The sequence below is a fragment of the Lonchura striata genome, chromosome 3 (assembly GCF_050655825.1).
Source record: "Lonchura striata isolate lonStrDom1 chromosome 3, ASM5065582v1, whole genome shotgun sequence".
NCBI lineage: Eukaryota > Metazoa > Chordata > Aves > Passeriformes > Estrildidae > Lonchura > Lonchura striata.
The window spans coordinates 103,261,365-103,281,049 of NC_140705.1; the positions used below are offsets into that span (position 1 = coordinate 103,261,365).

Sequence of the window (19,685 nt, forward strand, 5' to 3'; positions counted from 1 at the left end):
GCGTAAGTATTTGCTTATATGCCTTTCTTCCTTTGGAAGTTCAATATGAGTAAATTGCTTTGCAGAAGTGTTAAGATGGAAGTGTCCACAAAGCACCTTTGTAGTAAAACATTATTTTCAACTTACTATAAAATGCTGCAGGCACACAAACACATTCCCCTTTGCTTAAAGAAACACACAGTTCTCAGAATAGTCCTTTTTACTGTGATTTACAATAAAAATAATTTACAACATATTCATGAAAAATAATGCCATTTGGAGTCTGGCACAGATGTTTTCCTTTATCAGAGAGGAAGCTAATGTAAAATCCTTTTTCTCCCTAAAAGACTTCATAAAGTAAATGAAACTTTTTTTTTTTTAAAAAAAGGAAGTCCCTTTAGAAAGTCTACTTTACACAGCACTAATAAGTCAGCATGCAGGAAAGCTTATTTAAACTGGACCAGCAGTGCTTGAATTAACCTTTTAAAAAAATAATAATAATCATCCCATGAGAGGAAAGGTAAAGGGAACTTTACCTACACCACAAGTCCTTTGGATATCACCGCTCAATAAGCCTGAACTCTGCTAGCAGTGGCAGGTGGTCAGAAGAGTTATTTTCATTGGGAAGACCATTAACAGTCCAAAGATCTTTCTCTGTTAGAAGTGCTAGCCTGCCAAGAAGTTTCAGACCTCCACAAAAAGAATCCTCTGCTCCTGTTAGAAAAAAACAAACCAAAAGGAAATGTTCATCAGTGTGGGCTAAATACTTCACATTCCTACAGATGCAGAAGGAGGAAAACAGTATGGCATCAATAATCCAAAATTGTTACTGTTCCATCCATGCAAAATCACCTATAAGACAGTTCAGAAATTCTTTATGACTCTCAAAATAGAGTTTCATGAGTAGAGCTCAAAGTATTCAGAAGGATACTATTTTGTGGAGGAGTAAATAGAAATAAAAAGGAAAATGCATTTATTTGTTCACTGCAACTCTCCTGAAAAAGCCTCATAGAATCCAGTCCATTACTTTAGAAAACAGCATTGCTAAACAGAACAGACACTTGCAAAGTTAAGTAACTTTTTAGAGTTACTGGTTCACATAACATTTTATTTCTGTATCCCCAAGCACACAGTTCCCCAGCAGGCAGGTCATACAGACACTTTGCTTGTAAGGATGAAGGTATTCTAGCTTTCTATGCCCTTTCCAACTGTTCATCATAAGAAGGGGATCTCCATTATCTCCTGCTACCTATTCCTATAACCACCTAAGAAACTCACTCCCAGCTCCTTCCCCAGATGAAACACCACACTACTCATGCAAGGGTGAAGACAACTCAAGTCTTGCAATTACTACACAATTACACAGAATAGTTTGGGTTGGAAGGGATCCTAGGCACCATCAAGTTCCAACCCTCTTGCCATGGGCAAGGAATACCTTCCACTAGACCAGGTTGCTCAGAGCTCCATCCAGCCTGACCTTGGACACTTTGCAGGGACAGGGCAGCGTTGGTCCCAATACTGATCCCTGAGGAATGCCACTTGTCTCCACCTGGACATTGAGACATTGATGGCAACTGTTTGTTTCCAGCCAGTTCATGGAGTGGTGCAGCCACCAAATCCATCTCTCCAGCTGTTGGGCAGGACCATGTCAAATGCCTTGCACAAGGCCAGGTAGATACTCAGTTTTGTTCCCTTTTCCACAATTACTGTAACCCTGCTACTAAAGGCTGCTAGATTTTTCAGTCATGATTTGCCCATCATCAAAGAACAATCAGCTTTTTCAGCTCAGGTGGAGAAATTCCACTGAAATCCTTCCATGATGTGTACAATTTAGATTTCCTGAGCTATGTATTCAAGTTAGACAACTACTCAGCAACCCTACCTATTGCTTTCAGAGTGCAGAGATGATACTGGGCAAGTTGAGTGCTTTCAGGAGCAGCACAAACTGCAGCTGTAACTGCTGACAGAAATCCTTTCTGTGTGAAAGTTCTCATCAGATTCAGAATTTCCTGGCTGACCCTGGTAGTGGCTTCCCAAGAAATACTTTAAAGGACTCCTCAGAGAGTTCAACAGCTTCATCTGCCAGCTTTCCAGCCCTTCAACAATGCAGAAGCTGTTTGTTGGTCTAAAGAAAAGCTTTTTTAATGCAAAGATCTCCTGGCAGCTCTAGAGCACGTATCCAACAGGTCTTGAACCAAATTTATCATTTGGGACAGCACCTGCACATCTACAAAGGAGCAGTTTGTTGCCACAGAGAGCTTGGTCTACATGCAGTGGTTAATGCCACTCAGAACACTCAGCAAAACTCTGCTCTGCAGGACTCAGGTAGATACTGAGTCCTGGTTACAGGAAATCCTGAATACCAAACCAAATATTTGGATAAACATGACAAAATAAAGCATTAATATTTTAAAATAAAACACTTTAAATGGAAAAAATCTATCACTGACCACATTTAAAATTCACTTGTACAGACTTTGGCAACTTTAAATACAGAAGCTCAGGTCATTAGAAAACTGAAAACCCAAGCCACAGCTTAATTTCTAAGAGCTCATGAATAAAAACTATACTGGTTTAAAGTAGTTGGAAAATTCAAGTTTGGTTCCACTCTGCTCTGATGTGGGAAAAATCTATTTGAAAAACAAGTGCAAAAAGAAAAAAGTGCTGTATCTGCTGGAGGAATGATGGTGCTGATGATACAAAAAATATATAATGATGGTGCAAAAAATATATAAACAGGTGAATTACGATTAAATTTTGTGCAGGGATGCACTCTGCAATCACACGGCACTCTATTAAATCACATGGCATTCAGAAGTAATTTAAATACTCCCCATATTGCGTTTTTCAGTCAAAGCTTTTGTATTTTCCATTTTACATTAAGGTAGCATTTACAGTTCATGTTATGACAAATGAGACTTCTGTGAATTGACTCAATGAATTTTGACACTCTAGTCTCAAGTGACAAGAAATGAAGGTGGTGTTTTCATTCCACATACTGAAAACAATATTAATTTATAAAAATCAGTTGCATTGTACAGTGGGAGCAGGAATGGAATCCTGGTTTCTTTGCTTAAGTTCTGCAGAGCCATTAATGTGCTAGCACTGCACTGATGTTTGTTGATGGCATGGAAAGCAAACTGCTCAGAAGCACCCACACAGCAGTAAAGCATGGGGAAACGCTGATAGCCGTCACGAAATTCCTGCAGAGGTACCGCGACTTTGTTGCACCATCTGGTGACTTTTAGCTGCAACTGCAAACCGGAGAGTGACAGAGTGACAGCTGAGCGAGCCTGTGCCATCACCTTGCTCAGAGCGAAGGCCAGGAGTCTGTTACTTGGCAGAAATCACCGCAAGACAAACTGAGAAGTAAATTGCCAGGAAACGGTTCGTTTATCAGTTTTATTGCCCATCACAAATCGCTGTTCATTGTATTATCAGATGATTGGGAATACTGCCTTGCTGTAGGTCTGGCCTGCATTACTGACAGCAGAACTTCTCAAGTGCTACTTCCACTGCTGCTTTCCTGTACCTCCAGCTTGCATCCATGCTGAGACAGGAACCACAGAATTCAGTCAGATGAAAAGGGTGGCCCTGTGTGGCACTACAAGTACAGCTGTGGTGAGCTGACAAGGGCAGCCATGTTTCTCAGGTAACAGCTGACATTCAAAGCACTACCATGAACCTCTAAGGAACTTCACATGGATGGAATCATCACTACACTTCTCTTACTTACAACAGCAAACAAATATTGTTTAGCATTTATGAGAATTAAAAGGTGGTTTCTTTACCTGGCTGGTCAGCAGTAGCATCATTTGCTGCAGAATAGAAAATATAATCCACGGTGACAGCACTTCGGGAATGACAAGTTGTCACTTCTGGGATCCCAGTTTCAGGGAAGTAATGAGAATAGACTGAAGACAATTTAAAATGGTGCCGCAATTTCGAAGATAATCTAGAGACATCAAAGAAAAGAATTTTATTTTCTTCCCATTACCAAGAAGGGATAAGCAATCAAGAAATACCAAATACGTCCTGGTTACAAACCAAATTAATTATCTGGATATGCAAACTAGTGTTTCTCTCCTGCAAACCATCCCATAGTCTTTTGTGCGAGAGGTCTAAAACTTTAAAGGCAAAATGCAGGCAGCATTTTCAAGTAAAAGTGCTGATCAGAACTGGCTTAGTTGACACTCTACTTAATAGATTGTTTACAGAATGTATATGGAGTTGAAAGCTTTCACTTGTCCTCACTCAGCAATCTCTCCCTGACATGCAGGCAGGAATGTCCATGAAAACAGCTCATATGAAAGCAGCAAAACACAAAGTTATATAACCAGACCCTTCAGCATAAAGAGAAATTCAGATTTTCCAAAGTTTTTCTTCCCCAGGCTTCCACGTTAGGCTATGCTAATGTCTTCCACTCAGGCTCCCATTTTCTGTCTCCCCATCATTTGTCTGTTCCTTTTCAGTTCAGCCCATCTTGTCTCACCCATCTTTTCAATCTTGAAAGCAAACTGCAAAACTGCACCTTTCAACAAAAGAACTCCTATTTTAGACATTTGCTTCCATCATCTCTACAAATCATCCAACCCTCAGCTGTACCTGCTGTACCTGCCTCATCCTGCATTTTAAACCTAGGCTGCAATGTGTTCTGGTTGAGACCCAAGCAATTAAAAAAAAAAATCAGCATGTTACTTTGCCTGATTCAGAGCAGAGACAAACATGCCAGTTGGTATAACACAGACAAGCAGTGATTTCTGCTTTTGTTACATGACATCCCTTTTAAGAAAGAAGCATTCAGCATGCTATGGATTTAAGCTGTTGCACAGGGCCTCTTGTTTGTTATCTACTTCTTCTGTCAGAAATGCCATGACATCTTTTTCATCACCAAAAATCACCAAGAGTTCTAATATGATTATCTGCAGTGATACCAAGATCTCATTTCTGGTAAGAAATAGCTGACTTGGAGCCTACCATGCCATACATACATTTAGGGCAATTTCCTTCTTCTATGCCTTACTTTATATGCCTCTACCAGTTTGGTAAATGCAAATATATTCTTGCTTTCAAAAAGCAGTTACATTTTCCTCCTCAGCATTCTAGCCATGGCTTCCTCCTTCTGAGTGGAAGTTGTATTACCAAAGCCATAATACCCCACATTTTTCAGACTCAAAGAACTTAAATACTCCCACACAACTCATGAAAAGGAAGATTTTGTGACCTTTCCAGTTCCTTTCCCTCCTTCCTCTCGGTTTCACACTGTATTAAAAGATTTTATACATCCATAAACCAGTGTATCAAAAACAATAAAAAGAAAGAAGTGCCAATACTTCAGCAGCTGGACAACACTGGCATATTTTTTTCTTTTCCCACTTTTAAAAACATGGCTTCTGCAACTGGCCTGAAGCTCATGTGTTTCTTGCAATGTCCCTACAGAGGATGATGTTTTGTTTATGTCAAGAAGTGACAAAAAAATGCCAGAAGCGTTGTTTTAATGAGCAGACAGAAAGTACCCTCTAAACAGCACTGACACCTCAGCCCTGCATTCTGAAAAAATATCTGCAAATTCCTGAAGAACACACATTCCATCATTGCCAGTTGTAGTCTTTTTCTGTCTCATCAGCCTTTTCATGTTTAAATGAACAATGATGTTTTTGCCAAAAAGGCAGACGAGGTTGGGTAATCATCAGGTATCCACAGCTGGAATCAGGTATAAATAAAGCAAAACCAACCCCCAAGTACCCAGCCAAAGGCTTCCATATTTTTCCCCAATACATACTTTTCAGATGCTATTACAATCTCCTGAGCATTGTCTGACTTTGCCGCTTTCAATTTTTCTTCTGCAAAATAAGAAGAAATTCAATATATATTTAAAAGAGGATATAAGTAAGACCAATGCTGAAGAGCTACAGAAAAGCTACAGTAAAAAAAAAAAAAAAGTATCTTTACACTTATTTTTTTTGCAGCAGGCAAGATACAATTCACCAAGCTGGATTAAATTATTCTGTTCCATTAGTAACATCCCCTCTAAAGACTCTTTTATATTATATCCCATTCATTTAAAATTGTTTTTTCTGTCAAAGGAAAAAATAGTGGATGAAAGGTGTGGCCATACTCAGCAAGGAATCACTTGCTTTTCCCAACTGTCCCAGGAAATGCCAGCACTGTAATTCATAAACACTGAGACAGAATGCAGGTCCACACTATGTCCATGTGCTGCACTCCTTCATCTCCCTCTCCCAGTCACAGCACAGCTGGCTTTCAGGATGCAGACACAGGAGTTTAAACATTACACACCAATTCCTGAAGGGAAATTTCTAACTATTATCTTATACAGATTCAAATTTGCAAAGTGTATGTGAATAAACTTTAAACTCTAATGAGTCCAACAAGGAAGTTTTGTAAGCTCAAGACTCACTGTTTTTCCCCCACTGAAACAGAATGTATGGTTTTCAGTACTAGCTGAATGCTACTTTCAAAGGTTCACAAAAATTCATTCATTCAAAAACTGACCTGCATTTTCTTCCTTTTGTTGCTGTTTTATTTCATATACACAGTTTTGTGAAATACCTAATTTTTTTGGCCAAATTGGAATAGATAATATTCTTTGTCCCCGTGGAAACTGTTCTTGTCCAGAGACCTGAGAAAGACATCAGACAGAAATCTGATTAAAAAAAAACCCAAAAAAACCCACCAAACAGACCTGAAATAAGTGAATGTTTTTGTGAAGTTTAAAGAAGAAGGCCCATCCCCTTTGGAATAACTCTTTTATAATGAGTCAAATCCCTGTAAAAATAACACCCTTTCATACATCCACTCTGTTTATCCATAGCAAGTTCTTTGCTGGTGCCCAGTTTTTCCAGATGGTTCCTGTGACACTGAGACACTTCCAAGGACATGTTTAGCAATGTGACAGCACTGGCTCAGCATCCAAAGCTACCCAGCACACACTTCAGCTGCAGGATGCTGATCCTTCTGGGAGCAAGTCAAGTCAAATGGGGCTTGAATCAAGTCCCCACTAGCAAAGAACACCCAGCAAGACTATTTTTTTGGTCATGTTTCCTCATTTTATGTAGTTCAGTCACCCTTATTACCTAGCATGTGACACATCCAATAGCTGCATACAACAGCTCACAACAAGACATCTTTTAACATTAAAGAGTTATTTAATTGCAGCTTTGCTTTTGCAATTACTGTAGCCACCAAGTTTATCTACAGTAAGTCATCTTCCCACAGAGTACACAGTAGGTTTTTGATTAAGTAGTTATTTTATCCTACTTAAAGACTGGGCACTTAAACACAGTGATAAAATTATCCAAACACAGTGATACAATGTTCTGTGTATTCACTAAATTTCAGGAATGATTGTTGGTGAGTCTTTCCTTTCAGAATGCTGGGAGAAGACACAATATCCCCTAATGCACAGATAATATAGCCAAGCTTATTTAAATTCAGTAACTTTTGCTTTGCAGGCTGCTGACAGGGCACCAAGAGAGGCACTTCAACGAGAACAATCACACCACAGCTCAAATACTTCTCTTTAATCAGCGTTAACCATTTTTTTGGTGAGAAGTGAGAAGCACAGCCTACCTTCCCTATGGCAAGTCCTTCATAATTTAACTTTCCTTCCTTTATAAATCTGTACAATGGCGAGCCAGGAACAGAATTGAAGTCCCCACAGATGATAACTGGGCAGAAAGAGCCATCCTTCTGAGGGGCCACACTGGCAATCTCTGCCAGGAGGATTGCAAGCTGGGTCAGTTTGATGTCCCCTCTCCTTGGGTTGTACAGCAGGTGTGTATTGGCAATACAGATGGCAGCATTGGCTTTACAGTGAAATCTGGGCTGCAGCAGCAACACCAGTCCAATGTTGTCCCTGTCCAAGAGTGGGATATCACGGCGAAAAAATTCCACTGGGTTTGAGGAAATCAGGCTAAATTTGGAAGTTTTGAAGCAAATGGCACAGCCATCAGGTTTTCTGCCTGTCCTCATTTTATACTCACAGTGATACCCTGCAAGAAAGGCAATTAAGAACATAAAATACTCTAGTATAAATAGAGATTTTAAAACAAACAAACAAAAAAATCAGAAAGATCTCATGCTGATTTACTCACATCACAGTCAACCCCCAGTCTCAAGTACCAAAGTCTGTGTGATGTTCACATAAACTTGTGTTCACTTTTCTTTCTGCCCTAATCTGAGCTGAGGCAAGGCAGGACAGGAAACGTGGTCCAATATCTTATGCAATGTGTAAACATCACATACTCTAAGATACCAGTCATGTTCTTATCTCCTCATCTGGAAAAATACCCAAACCAAAACAACAAAGAAACCCCCACAAGGCAGATAAAAGTAGCCTTGTGCATTAAAGTTTTTTCTGGATGCTACAAGAATACCAGTGAAGCATTACCAATCAAAAGCCTTAATCGTGCTAAGTCATTAGTCAATGTCTAAAATTATTCATGGAACAAAGGTCTCAAATGTATTTACATAATTATGCAATTATCCTGTGAGCAGCAAGTGGCAAGCTTTCACCAAGGAAACAGAGACACTTATCAAATGACAACACTGGAGCTCAAACAAGTCCATCTAGAAATAGTGATTTGCCAATTTCTTCATTTTATGTAGAGGTGATTTAAACAAGACCTTATTTATGTAAGGAAAAAAAAAAGATCTTAAAACAGTATCATGAAGTACAGCCTTAGTGAAGTAGGGTGAGTTGATCTCAGCTCACACCAGTGCTGGAACAGGGGATTCCCATTCCCATTTCCCACTCCACTTGTTGTGGCACATACTGCTAACTAATCCAACAGAAAATTAATCCAAAAAATAAAATTAGTCTGGATAGTATTCTGCTGGACTGGTGGCTTTCACTAGTGAGTGCCAGAACTAGCCCAGGACAAGGGGCAGTACACACACCTGGGAGCCAGGGATGGGGAAAGGAAGAGCTAAAGCAAGCTCCAGATCCTCCTGTACAGTAGCTACAAGCTCACTTGCCCCCACAAGCCTGGCCTCACAGTGCTGTTTCACGGTTCAAGTGGATTTCAATCAGTACTGCCATTACTCTTTTCTTTGCAAACACTAAATTCTTGGAGCTAGACTACTTCAATTAATCAAAAAAGAAAAAAAATATCAGTCCAGTGCTGCTCCTTTACCATGTCCTCCTGGCATTAGACAAGAAGCAGTGCCAGGATGGAAGTGGGGCCCTGGAACTGGAAGGTGGTGCAGGGCACAAAAGGTTTAGATCAGTTTAAACCACCATGGAATCAACCCTTAGCAACACATTCCTTCCATAAAATCACAGGAGGGATAGTGACAAGACAGTCTATTCAGACTGACTGATAGTACTTGTATAAAAACCTAATGAATATATACTGACCATGGATAACACTTAGCGCTGATATTTGGAAGGCTTCAAGACAGAAAAAACATGCCCTTGAAGAGCTACCCAACAGGAATACTGGTAAAAAAGATGAAGGTAATTTCAAGAGAACACTTGATGAATTTATGAAAGAGGATACACAACATTGTTGCATGTGACAGCAAAAGAGTTGATTCTATAATGAGAGGTTTTTCTTGAGGAAACTACTGCTGAGTTCCCAAAGGAGAGAAGACAATGTATTGGTCCTAAGAGTTTCATCATACCCAGGGATTCCAAACTTGATTTGATCTCTGTTCTATAGTGGTCTTCTTGGACTTCCTGTAAGCAGAGCACCTAAGGCAAAGGTTTACAATTAAAATATATTAGTAAGCACATCAAAATATTACTACAGCATATCTCTGTTGACCAGTCTGTACAGGTATTAAAAAAAGCAAACTCAGAAACTTTTTGGCAAAAGAAGTCACTCTTCTATAGAAAATGCTCCCTAAGATTATGAAGAAGGCCCCAATTCCTCCTTTTTCAGACAGACAATTTCAGATGTGAGATTCAATTTAATCAAAATAGTAACTTGCTCCTACATTCTTAGCAGCTCAGGGAAAGGCCGAGGGAGAAGGGATGAAAAGGCAAATGGTATACTATAGGGTGGAAAACAGGCTTCCATACTATAAGAACCTGAACCAAAGATAAGAGAGTTCACAGACTCACAGAGTAACTTGAGTTGGAATGGACCCACAAGGATCACCAAGTCCAACTCTAGCTGTGAGCATCTCTAAGCCATCCCCCAGCAGGCTGCAGTAACACAGGTCTACAGCCACCACTGGGATAAAAGACTGAGCTCCCAAAGGGGAACAAGTTACCCCTGCTTGCTGAACTGCAGCAACACATTCCACTTGCCCAGCTGAAATTAGCTCATTCAAAGTGTCAAGGGAGACCTGAATCTCAAGCAACATTCTGTAATCTCTGGTTCACTACAGGTTACAGTTCCAACCAATTAAATAGTTAAAAAATCTATGTCCTTTAGCAAGAATTTTCTCTGTGGAAAGGACACCTACATCTACCAGGGTCTGAGAGCAGCTGCTCCTCTCAAAAAGCTATCCAAGGTATCTCATTGTTAAAGATATATGTATACAGGATGTATAGGTTTATTAGGAAGAAAGGAGGAGCTTGAAGAGGACTTCAATTTCCAGATTCCTGGCTACATACTAATATAACTGCATTTTTCAAATGGTACAAGGCTGTTTGTCTGTGGCTTCCCTATTACAACTACTTTTTCAGTACTGCTTTCTGACACAAACAGGATGGATTCTATCACTGAACTTTTGTTGGTCTGAACGACTGAAGCAAAATTTTACTGACTTGACTTCCTGGTTAAGACTCACAATAATTTATGTGTCCTCAAAAGCAAACAATAAGCTCTACAACCAACCAAAACCACAGAGGTATTTTTTCAGACCCCAGTATAGACTAGCAGAAATTGCTACTTCAGTTTATCAGTTCCCAGAAATATCCACATGCTCATTTTCTACTCACATCTGCATCCAGCTCTTTGATTTCTTGTAGGATGTTGGGAAATCTGTATGTCCAGAATAGCAATCGCTGCCTGCAGTGTTTGTACAGGTGAGAGTTGTCTTCTAACAAATTCTGTGAGAGAATATTGTAGGACATGACTGTAAAATCAAATGTTGCCTCACTTCCTGTGTTGCTTTGGTCAGATCCTTTATTTTTAGCAATTTTCATTGTTCTACTCTGCTGACAGAAATATTCCCAGTGTCTTTTGATGGTTCCTGTTAAAAGCACATGAAGCAGAAAAAAGTTATGTTATAGACCATATGACTTCTTACTGCTTTTGGAAATCATTCTACTGAGAACTATTTGTCTTTCAAATCTCTTAAACAATTCTAAGAGTTTATTCAATTAGCAGTGATTCAGATCCTCTGTTTAAGAACAATTTTATATAAGCATCAGTAAAAAAAGAAAAATAATCAAACAAACAAAAAACCCCAACCTCAAGACAAACAGCACAAAACCATTATATGCCCTGGATTTCAATGCCTTTGAAACTGGGAAGCTGACATGTTTTAAGGAGAATGTTGCAATCAGACTACACCCTCTGCTCTTGCAGAAGGGCTGCCAAACTGGTGAGCCAAATCCAGTCTGTTGGGAGTTTTACACTGCCTTGTGCCACTGCTTCCTCAGCAGAGATGGTGTATGCCAGTCTGGGATGCACTCCTTAGGGCAGCAGATGGGCACCTTGTAGATCTCTCTATCCATGACTAACAAAGGGTTAGGAATATATCAATCACCTCTACTGCATGTACAGTCTGTAAAACTCAGCCAGAAGCTGCAACGAGGTCTGCTACAGGAGTCTCAAAACAAATAATAAACCAAATTTTTCTCACTGAGAAATCGAGACATTATTAAGTCTCAGAAATACCAAGAACTTCTGAAAATGTTTCCTTCACCTTTCTGCCATTTTTCATTTCATACTTATTATTAGTAAATAGTACTACTATTAGTACTTACTATTAGTAAATAGGCAAATTTATGATAACATATTACCCATCATTAAGCATTCAATTACTTTTTTAGAAATTTATTTATCCACTTAAAAACTCACAGAGATGCTTTTCACCCTTTATATCTGACCTCATCTGAGAGCAAGCTGAGGTCCACTTATCTGTGCTAACAACCAGTGGCAGACTGCAACTATAGCTGTCACCATCTGTCCTATTTGAGTAGTAATTTTCATTGCTGTGCTTAGATTATTCAGGACTTTACAGTGTTGGCAATGAATACAGCAAGGCTTTAAGTTCTATTTCTGTGGTGGGAGAAAAGCTACATTGCTCCTCAGCAGATATCTTTAATTAGCATCACCTCACAAAGGGTGACTGGAAAGGACCACAGTGCCAACCACACTCTCAGATAAAGCTATCTGATAAAAGTCAACTAGGGTTAAGAGAGGACTCACTAATTAAGGCATGAAGCAAAGTCCCCTCCTTTGGCTCCTGAAGATGAATATGATGTTTCTAAGCCTTATGGGTATTTGTGTCCAAACATCCCTTTGGGATGCTGATAGCATCTATTGCCCCTTTTAGTCATAATAAAATTTCCAGTTTATTTTGCTAAGGAAGGGATTTATGCAAGAGGGCAACAATTTTCACTGTGTTCCTCTACTTGTCTCACACTAGACAAAACTGTAAATATACACAATATTCAGTAAAATATTTGGATGCTATGTACAAGATTATATCTGTAACAAGCTAACACAGACACTTTGAAGTTTCACAGAAGTTTGTTACTAAGCCCAGCAGACAGCTGCACTTCTTCCTGTACTTATCTGGAAAAGCACACGTGCTGCTTGCTCTGTCAGACAAGATCTGACACAAAACTTGCTAACATGCCAGTGGCAGAATACAGCTGTAAGAACAAAATCACACAATCACACTGGAAGTATGCACCATTAAAACTCAGTGCACTCATTCTCAGTTTTCTAGGTCACAGGTAACTCAACTGGTCTGGAAATAAACCGGTTCAGGTCCAGTAGAGTTTATGAGCTCAGGTAGAGCACAAGGAATGAAGCTATACAACTGCCAGTCCAGCTCAGCCCTAAAGCAAGTCAGCCAAACCTTTTTGCTTTTCTGAGCTTCCAAGTCAACAGACATGACTTGGTGACAGAGACATGAGAGTGTTGTCTGAACCAAGCTCAGGACTCCCCAGGTTGGGCAGTCCCTCACACAACTGACTGTGTTCTACTGCCAAGTGCAATGAACCTAGTTCTGCTAGACTGTTTGACAGCACAAAATACAAGTTTACAGACTAAACAGCATTACAAAACTCCATAATTTTAAAGACATGTTTTCTTGAGAGGGGTGCCAAGAAAAACAGCAACTCAAAAGGAGCAGGCATTACTGCTCATATCTCTCATTTGGTGTATTTAGCATTACAAAAAAACACAGCAAATGAGTAAAGAGCATCTTTTACCTTTCCTGCTGCCATGTTTTTCTTCATTCTGTGCTACAGAAAGACAAGATACTTCTTTCTGATTAGACAAGTCTGTTTGTTGTTCAGGAGTTGAAGTATCATCTTGGCCACTGAGTCTTCTCTTCTTTGTCAATGGTTCTTCTCTCTCGGATTTCATACTGGGGTTGGGTAGATGAAAGCAACAACTTTGTGTGTAGTTATCAAGATGCCAATTAGAGTTCTGAAATTGTCTCCAAGGTCCAAAAAATGGAGGGGCTCTCCAGTTTGCTGAAAAATCAGCTGAAATGGGGAGTGGAAATGAGGCCCAGGGAGGATAATGTCCGGCCCATCTCATACAGCTGGAAACTGGGCTGTTCAAGGCAAGTATCTGGGAGCCATTCCAGTGGGTGATCCAGTCTCTGCCCAACCTCTGCACATGGCGGGGCAGCATGGAGTGTCTACCAAAAAAGCACAAGTTTCATTACTAGCACACAACTACATCTGCCTGTAGGAAGCTGTGGAAGCAAAGTCATCCTGGTCAAGACTTACAGAAGATACTCTCTCTCTCTACAAGTTAATGCATACAAGATATTCAAACACTTATACACAAGGTATTTAAACATTTATCTAGATGATATTCAAAACGAGACTTTACAAAGTGATCTTGCATCCTTTTCCCCCCCTCAGATTTACAAGTGCCATTTAGTGTCCAAACCCTATCTGCCTCAGTAATAATTTAAAATTTATTTTCTGCCTTGTTGAATTCAAGTATTAGATCTTTCAAATGCTCAGACAATTGAACTTTACAAAAGGTCATTTTTGCATGCTGCATTATCATAAGGCTATTTGTAAGGAATGAGAACCACTTTCCTGCAAGCCGTCAGAACTTTGTTTGGAAAGCCATTGATTTGGCTCAGATCCCAGTGCCAACACAACAGGGAAATAAAGGTACTAAGTCTCAAGGCATCACTAGCACCAACTTAAGACTAAATCTGTATTCTTACTTCTTTTCCAGGAGAGCAAACCACAGCTCAGCAACTAAAGCCGTGAAAAAAGGTGGGTTTTTTTCTTCTTTAGAAGAAAGAAATCTGTCTCTCAACAAAATCACAGGATGGAAGGCTGAGTGACAATAATATCTCAGCTTCCTCATTGTTTAATTAAGGTATATTTCGAACTTATAAGTAAAAGATATCAAAGCTTGGTATGCCTGAAGTTGCGCTGAAGTGAGAACCTCCCAGGTGCCATTCAGCTGAGCAAATAAGCCGAAATACAGAATCACTGAATCACAGAGCATGCTGAGTCGGGAGGGACCCACAAGGATCGCCGAGTCTAACTCCTGGCCCTGCACAGGACACCCTGAGAGCATTGTCCAAAGGCTCCCTGAACTGTCAGGCTGCTTGGTGCTGCTCCCTGGGGAGCCTGTTCCAGCCGTGAGGAACGCTTTTCCAATATCCAGCCTAAATTTGCCCTGACACAGCTTCAGGGCATCCCTCGGCTCCTGTCGCTGGGCACCACGGAGCAGAGATCAGTGTCTGCCCCTTTCTTCCCTTCACAAGGAAGTTCCTGACTGCCATGAGGTCTCCCTCAGTCTCCTCCAGGCTGGAAATGACCTCGGCCGCTGCTCACACTTATTCCATTCACCATCTTCACTGCCCTCCTTTGGACACCCTCTAATCGCTTATACAACTTTCAGCAAACCCCGCTTGTCCTGAAATAACCCCTTTCCGCCACAGCGCACCAGATGTAGTCAGGCAGGCACAAAAACAAAACACCCCCAGCGTTACAGCGAACAAAAAGAGGCATCACTCCTTTACAAAAAAAACCCTGAGCCACATGCTTTACAGAAAAGCACTGAGAAACCGCTCCCGCCTCGACCCCGGCCCCGCCAAGCCCCATCCCCGCCGCGCTGCGCTCTGTCCGCCGCGGCCCTGCCCGGCCTAATGGCGGCATTCACCCGCAGCGCCCCCGGCCGCGGTTACCTCCCGGCGGGCCCGGGCGCCGCTCCCGGCCCCGCGCAGGGGTCAGCCCGGGGCAGCGCCAGCTCCGGCCGCCGCGCTCCGGCCGCCCCGCCGCCGCCCCGCCGTGCGCACGGGCTGCGGCCGCGCCGCGCCCTCCCGCTCGCTCCTGGGACTTGTAGTCCCGGCCCGCCATGTTTAGTGCGGGCCGGCGGCGCCGCGGCCCGGCCGCCATCGCGGCCTCAGCCCGCGCTCCCCGCTGCGCAGCGCGGCAAGACCCGCGTGTGGGCAGCCCGATGGGGATGCTGAAGCGTTCACGTGGGGTGTTATGTGTAGTAGATAGAATTCGCGCTATTTCTAGCATGATATGTGTGATATTGAATATTTGTTGGAGTATACACGTTTGTATTAGGAGGCCTCCCGACCCTTGCAGGCGAGACCTGGTGTGTATTAGAACCCGATTTACAAGTAAAAGGACGTGGCTCGGCCAGGAGATGGGCCATGGCTGGAGAGATACGGGGACCCCAGGCGCTGATCATCGCGTGAATGACCCGAGATGGATGTCATGGAAATCCTCGGGCAGATACCTGTGAATGCAGTGTTCCTGTAAACTTCATAGGGATTCAACAACTCCGGACACTGAATTGTTCTTCATCACCAAAAAAGAAAATCTTATTAACCTATGGACTCTGAATGGAAGAAAAGACTAACTGCCAAAATCTTGTCTTCAGGCGGAATTTTCCCTATAAAAACCGCTTGTGCCAGGATGGAGGTGTGGGCATGGAGGAAAATATCTGCTGAGGCTGACTTCTTGTTGCACACCCAGGGCCAACCCCGGGTTCGGCACTGTTCTTTCCTTGTGGCTGGCTAGATAGAATTTGATTGCAAAATAAATATTTTATTTTTTCATTTTAATTTGGCTGGACAAATTTTCGTTTATAACAGAGGTAATGCTGAGTTTGTGCAGAGCTCATTCACCTAGAGGGTGGTCGACAATGGAAAAGGCTCCCCAGGAAAGCAGTCCCAGCACCAAGCCTGGCAGAGTTCAAGAGGCATTTGGACAATGCTCTCAGGCACATGGTGTGACCCTCGAGGATGTCCTGTGCAGGGCCAGGGGTTGGACTTTGATGATCCTTGTGGATCCCTTCGAACTCAGCGTATTCTGTGATAGTTTCCATAAGTGGTTTTCTCCCTGGGATCACCGTGTGTTCCTGCAGGGTCAAAGGGGCCGAGAAAGAGCTGCCATATTTCAAGGTGCCATAGTATATTACAAGGGCAGTAGCAACATGCTTAGTATTTGCAGAAAAAAACCCAAAAAACTCTGCTCACCCAAGCAAGTATTTCAACATTACAAGGTTTTAAAATGCAGCTGAAAGTGCTCTACTGAGGAGAGCTGGCCCGAGAGATGGGTAGCAGACCTGCCTGCCCTGCAGCCTTTGCTGACAGACACACTGCTGCTTACCAGCTGCAGCAACAATCCTTTGCCTCTGCCAATGTTGCTTGAATAAGCACTTAGAATCCTTTCTTGAGGTCTTCTGAGGACAGAGGAAATGCTGGCCCTGTTTACTGTAAGGAAACGTAGCACAATGCATATGAAAAATTAGAGTGCTGAATAGTGCAGATGCTGTGCAGGAACTGTAATCAAGTAAAATACTGTTTCTCTGCATTCCTTTTCTATCTGTCATAAAGTGACTTTAAAGAACATTTGAAGTTTTCCCAGGAATGGTAGGGAAGACTGGAATTGAAATAATGCGGTGATGAGCACACTAGTTAGGCAACATATCAGATCCACTTTGGGTTTTCCATTTCTTGCACACAACTTCACACAACTGGTGAAAGGTAAAAATACCCATCCATTTTCTGTTAGTTTCTTCACCATATGGGAATGCAACTACTAACCCCATAACACATGTGTAGTACAGGATCTCCCAACTGCACTTTCAAGACCATCTTGTTTTGGTGGTTTGTTCTTTTCTGAATTTTTGTATTCTTATCTTTTAGATGTATTTCTAGGACTAAAGACAGTAAGCCATAGCTATAGCAACGACTGCTGTTATTTTTAGAAGCAGAATCTACACATAACATGCAGTTATTTTCTGTATTTTGACCTGCACAGGGACACCCAAATTGATCTGCCACTTCAATAGTTTTTACATAGTAGTAATCTCAGTAGTGATGCTGGAAAAAAATAAATCATGGAAGCTTTGGGTTTTAATGAGAATGAAGATGTGCTGAAAAGCATGGAAATTGTGTAATAGACAGAACAGAAGAAAAATATTAACCTATTAAAATGATGCAAATTGTTCCGTATCTCAGTATTGCTAGATTTTCTTGCCTTGACCTAGAAAAGTCTTAGTAAGCTATACCATGTAAAAAAGATATTCTGCAGATTTAGGTATTTCCAAGTTCTGATTTGTAAGTAGAAGCCAAATTATTTTATGAGTCATTTGTGCTTTTTGAAACTCCCTAGTGAATGGAGGCTACTGACTCACTGAGCATGCTTTGATTGATTATACTGCACATAAGAACAGCCACGGTGGCTCAGATCAATGGTCCACTGAGCTCAGTAGCCTGCTTTCTAAACGTTGTTAGCAGCAGATGCCTAGAAATATGCAGGGGCTGGGCAAACTTCAAATGAACACTCTCCCTGCCTCTTACTGTTTTCAGCTCCATGCATTTCCTAAGCCTGATGTGTTTGCCCCTTTAGTTACTCACTGACTCTCTCCCCCAGATACTTGAATTTGCAAACTTTTGATAACTTATAGAATTTCCATGAAGTTCTACATATCAGCACAAGATGTAAAAGACATGTTCTTCTCCTCTCAGAGGACAAGGGAGAGTGACAAGTGAGCTGCTAACAACCAATGTCCTCTTTCTTCACTCTTCCTTAAGAAAATGTTCCTCAAAGGAGAGGCATGTGCTTACTATGAACTTCAGTACAAGAGACTCTTATCTTTCACAAAGACACATGGTTAAGTATTGTTAAATACTTTATGTCAAGAACCTGCATGAGAGCAGACATATTAATAACCTGGTAAGGAAAAGCCGTTTTTTAACATCTGCAATTAAATGAATGAAAGCACAGTGATTACAAAAAAAAAGAAACAGTTTATATAATATGAGGTGTGAGATCTGCATTGGTACAGACTGCACTGATTTATTTAAAAAAAATGGATACTGATCTAGTACCGATATCCAACTGTGATGGACAGAAACTCTCTAACAGTTTAAAGTTAGAAAGTGTATGTTTATTCGACGCCGGGCAGCGTGCGGGATAGCTCCCAAATACGCACCATGGCTTCCAAGTGATTACAGAGTCCTTTTATCCATACAAGCATTGAATACCCAAAATACAAATACATATTCATAATTTTGGTACATCCCATTCCTTGCTTAATATGCTAATAATTTCAAAAGCTATTAAGCATGCATAGTTTGTTCCTTGAAATGGGTCAGTGGTCCCTTTCATGGGGAGGGGTCCCAAAATGAGGAAGTAAATGAAATCTTCCTCGTTCTGACTTTTCTACTTTTTCAATGCAAATATGACAAATGAACTCTTGGTAGAACTCCTATTCCTTGTCTTCAATTGGTTTCAGAACAGAAGGAGGCCTACAAATTGTCTTATGTTCCTAAAAGCTATTTGTCGGTTTCTATATTCTTCATTATAAACCCAGCTAACTAAACATTGTGCTGACAAGCACAATGTTATTAGTTATTAGTTAACTACTAACTCTTAACTTCATCAAGGCCCACTCATTTATTTTAAATAACTCTAGTAAGGCTTATCTCTAACTAAAATCTTAGCTCCTCTAAAATCTCTAAATTCCTTAAAATTTACGTTTCAGCACTACAGAAATGAAATTGAAGGTAATCTTACAAAAGGACAAGGTCCTGCGGCACAAAGTTATGCTCCTGAGGACTGAAGCAATGCCCCTCAAGCCCTGGAAGGTTTCCTAACACCGACCTGTGCACCCACGAGAGCCCATCCGCAGGGAGAAGTCCGGGTGCAGCTTGGAGAACCTGGAGGAGCCACAACACACGAGACCTGGTGACTCGATAACCATCAAACTTGCCTTTCTGGTAGCGTTCCTCTTTAAAATCCGTGAGTCATTTCTGCGTTACAGGCCTATGGATTTAGGGCAGCATAGCCTAAAATAGCCCACGGCAGACGCTGGGAGCGGCGTACCAGGGGCTCATTGCGGATTTGTAGAGGCCCGTGTGAGCGAGGGGCTCGGCCGTCGGTGCCGCCAAGTGGAAATCCCCACGGCGCTGCCCTTGCGGGGCACCTGGAACGGGGCAGGCCGTGACACCGCGGGCTCAGCCCCGGGGAAAGGCGGCGCGCCGGGGACCCGAGCATCCCGCGGCGGCCGGCGGGGCTCCCCGGGCCGGGCCCCCGGCACCGCCCG

General features: G+C 41.7%; 1 protein-coding gene across 6 annotated transcripts; it reads right to left on the reverse strand.

The window, feature by feature from the left end:
• Window positions 1-181: 181 nt before the first annotated feature.
• On the reverse strand, window positions 182-19,668 carry ANGEL2 (angel homolog 2). Of its 6 annotated transcripts, none has more exons than XM_085576045.1 (9): window positions 19,244-19,668; window positions 13,346-13,782; window positions 10,895-11,148; window positions 9,628-9,697; window positions 7,573-7,994; window positions 6,496-6,622; window positions 5,762-5,822; window positions 3,771-3,934; window positions 182-693 (listed from the first exon to the last, which is right to left on the reverse strand). In XM_085576045.1, exons 2-9 carry the CDS (start codon window positions 13,773-13,775, stop codon window positions 539-541), a joined length of 1,683 nt encoding a protein of 560 aa, XP_085432171.1. In that variant the 5' UTR covers window positions 13,776-13,782; window positions 19,244-19,668; the 3' UTR covers window positions 182-538. The 6 variants fall into 6 exon arrangements, with proteins under 6 accessions (XP_085432171.1, XP_021403231.3, XP_021403227.3 ...); XM_021547556.4 differs by lacking the exon at window positions 19,244-19,668 and adding an exon at window positions 16,742-16,845; XM_021547552.4 differs by lacking the exon at window positions 19,244-19,668 and adding an exon at window positions 15,304-15,418.
• Window positions 19,669-19,685: the final 17 nt, after the last annotated feature.

What these genes read in the sequence shown, in the direction of transcription:
- ANGEL2 (XM_085576044.1), bottom strand. Translation starts at nt 13,775, where the DNA reads ATGCTGCCCCGCCATGTGCAGAGGTTGGGCAGAGACTGGATCACCCAC. An exon ending in ATTGTAATAGCATCTGAAAA is followed by an intron (nt 3,935 to 5,761) that starts GTATGTATTGGG and finishes TGATGTCTCTAG; the next exon opens with ATTATCTTCGAAATTGCGGC. An exon ending in TGCTACTGCTGACCAGCCAG is followed by an intron (nt 1,529 to 3,770) that starts GTAAAGAAACCA and finishes CTCAATGTCCAG; the next exon opens with GTGGAGACAAGTGGCATTCC.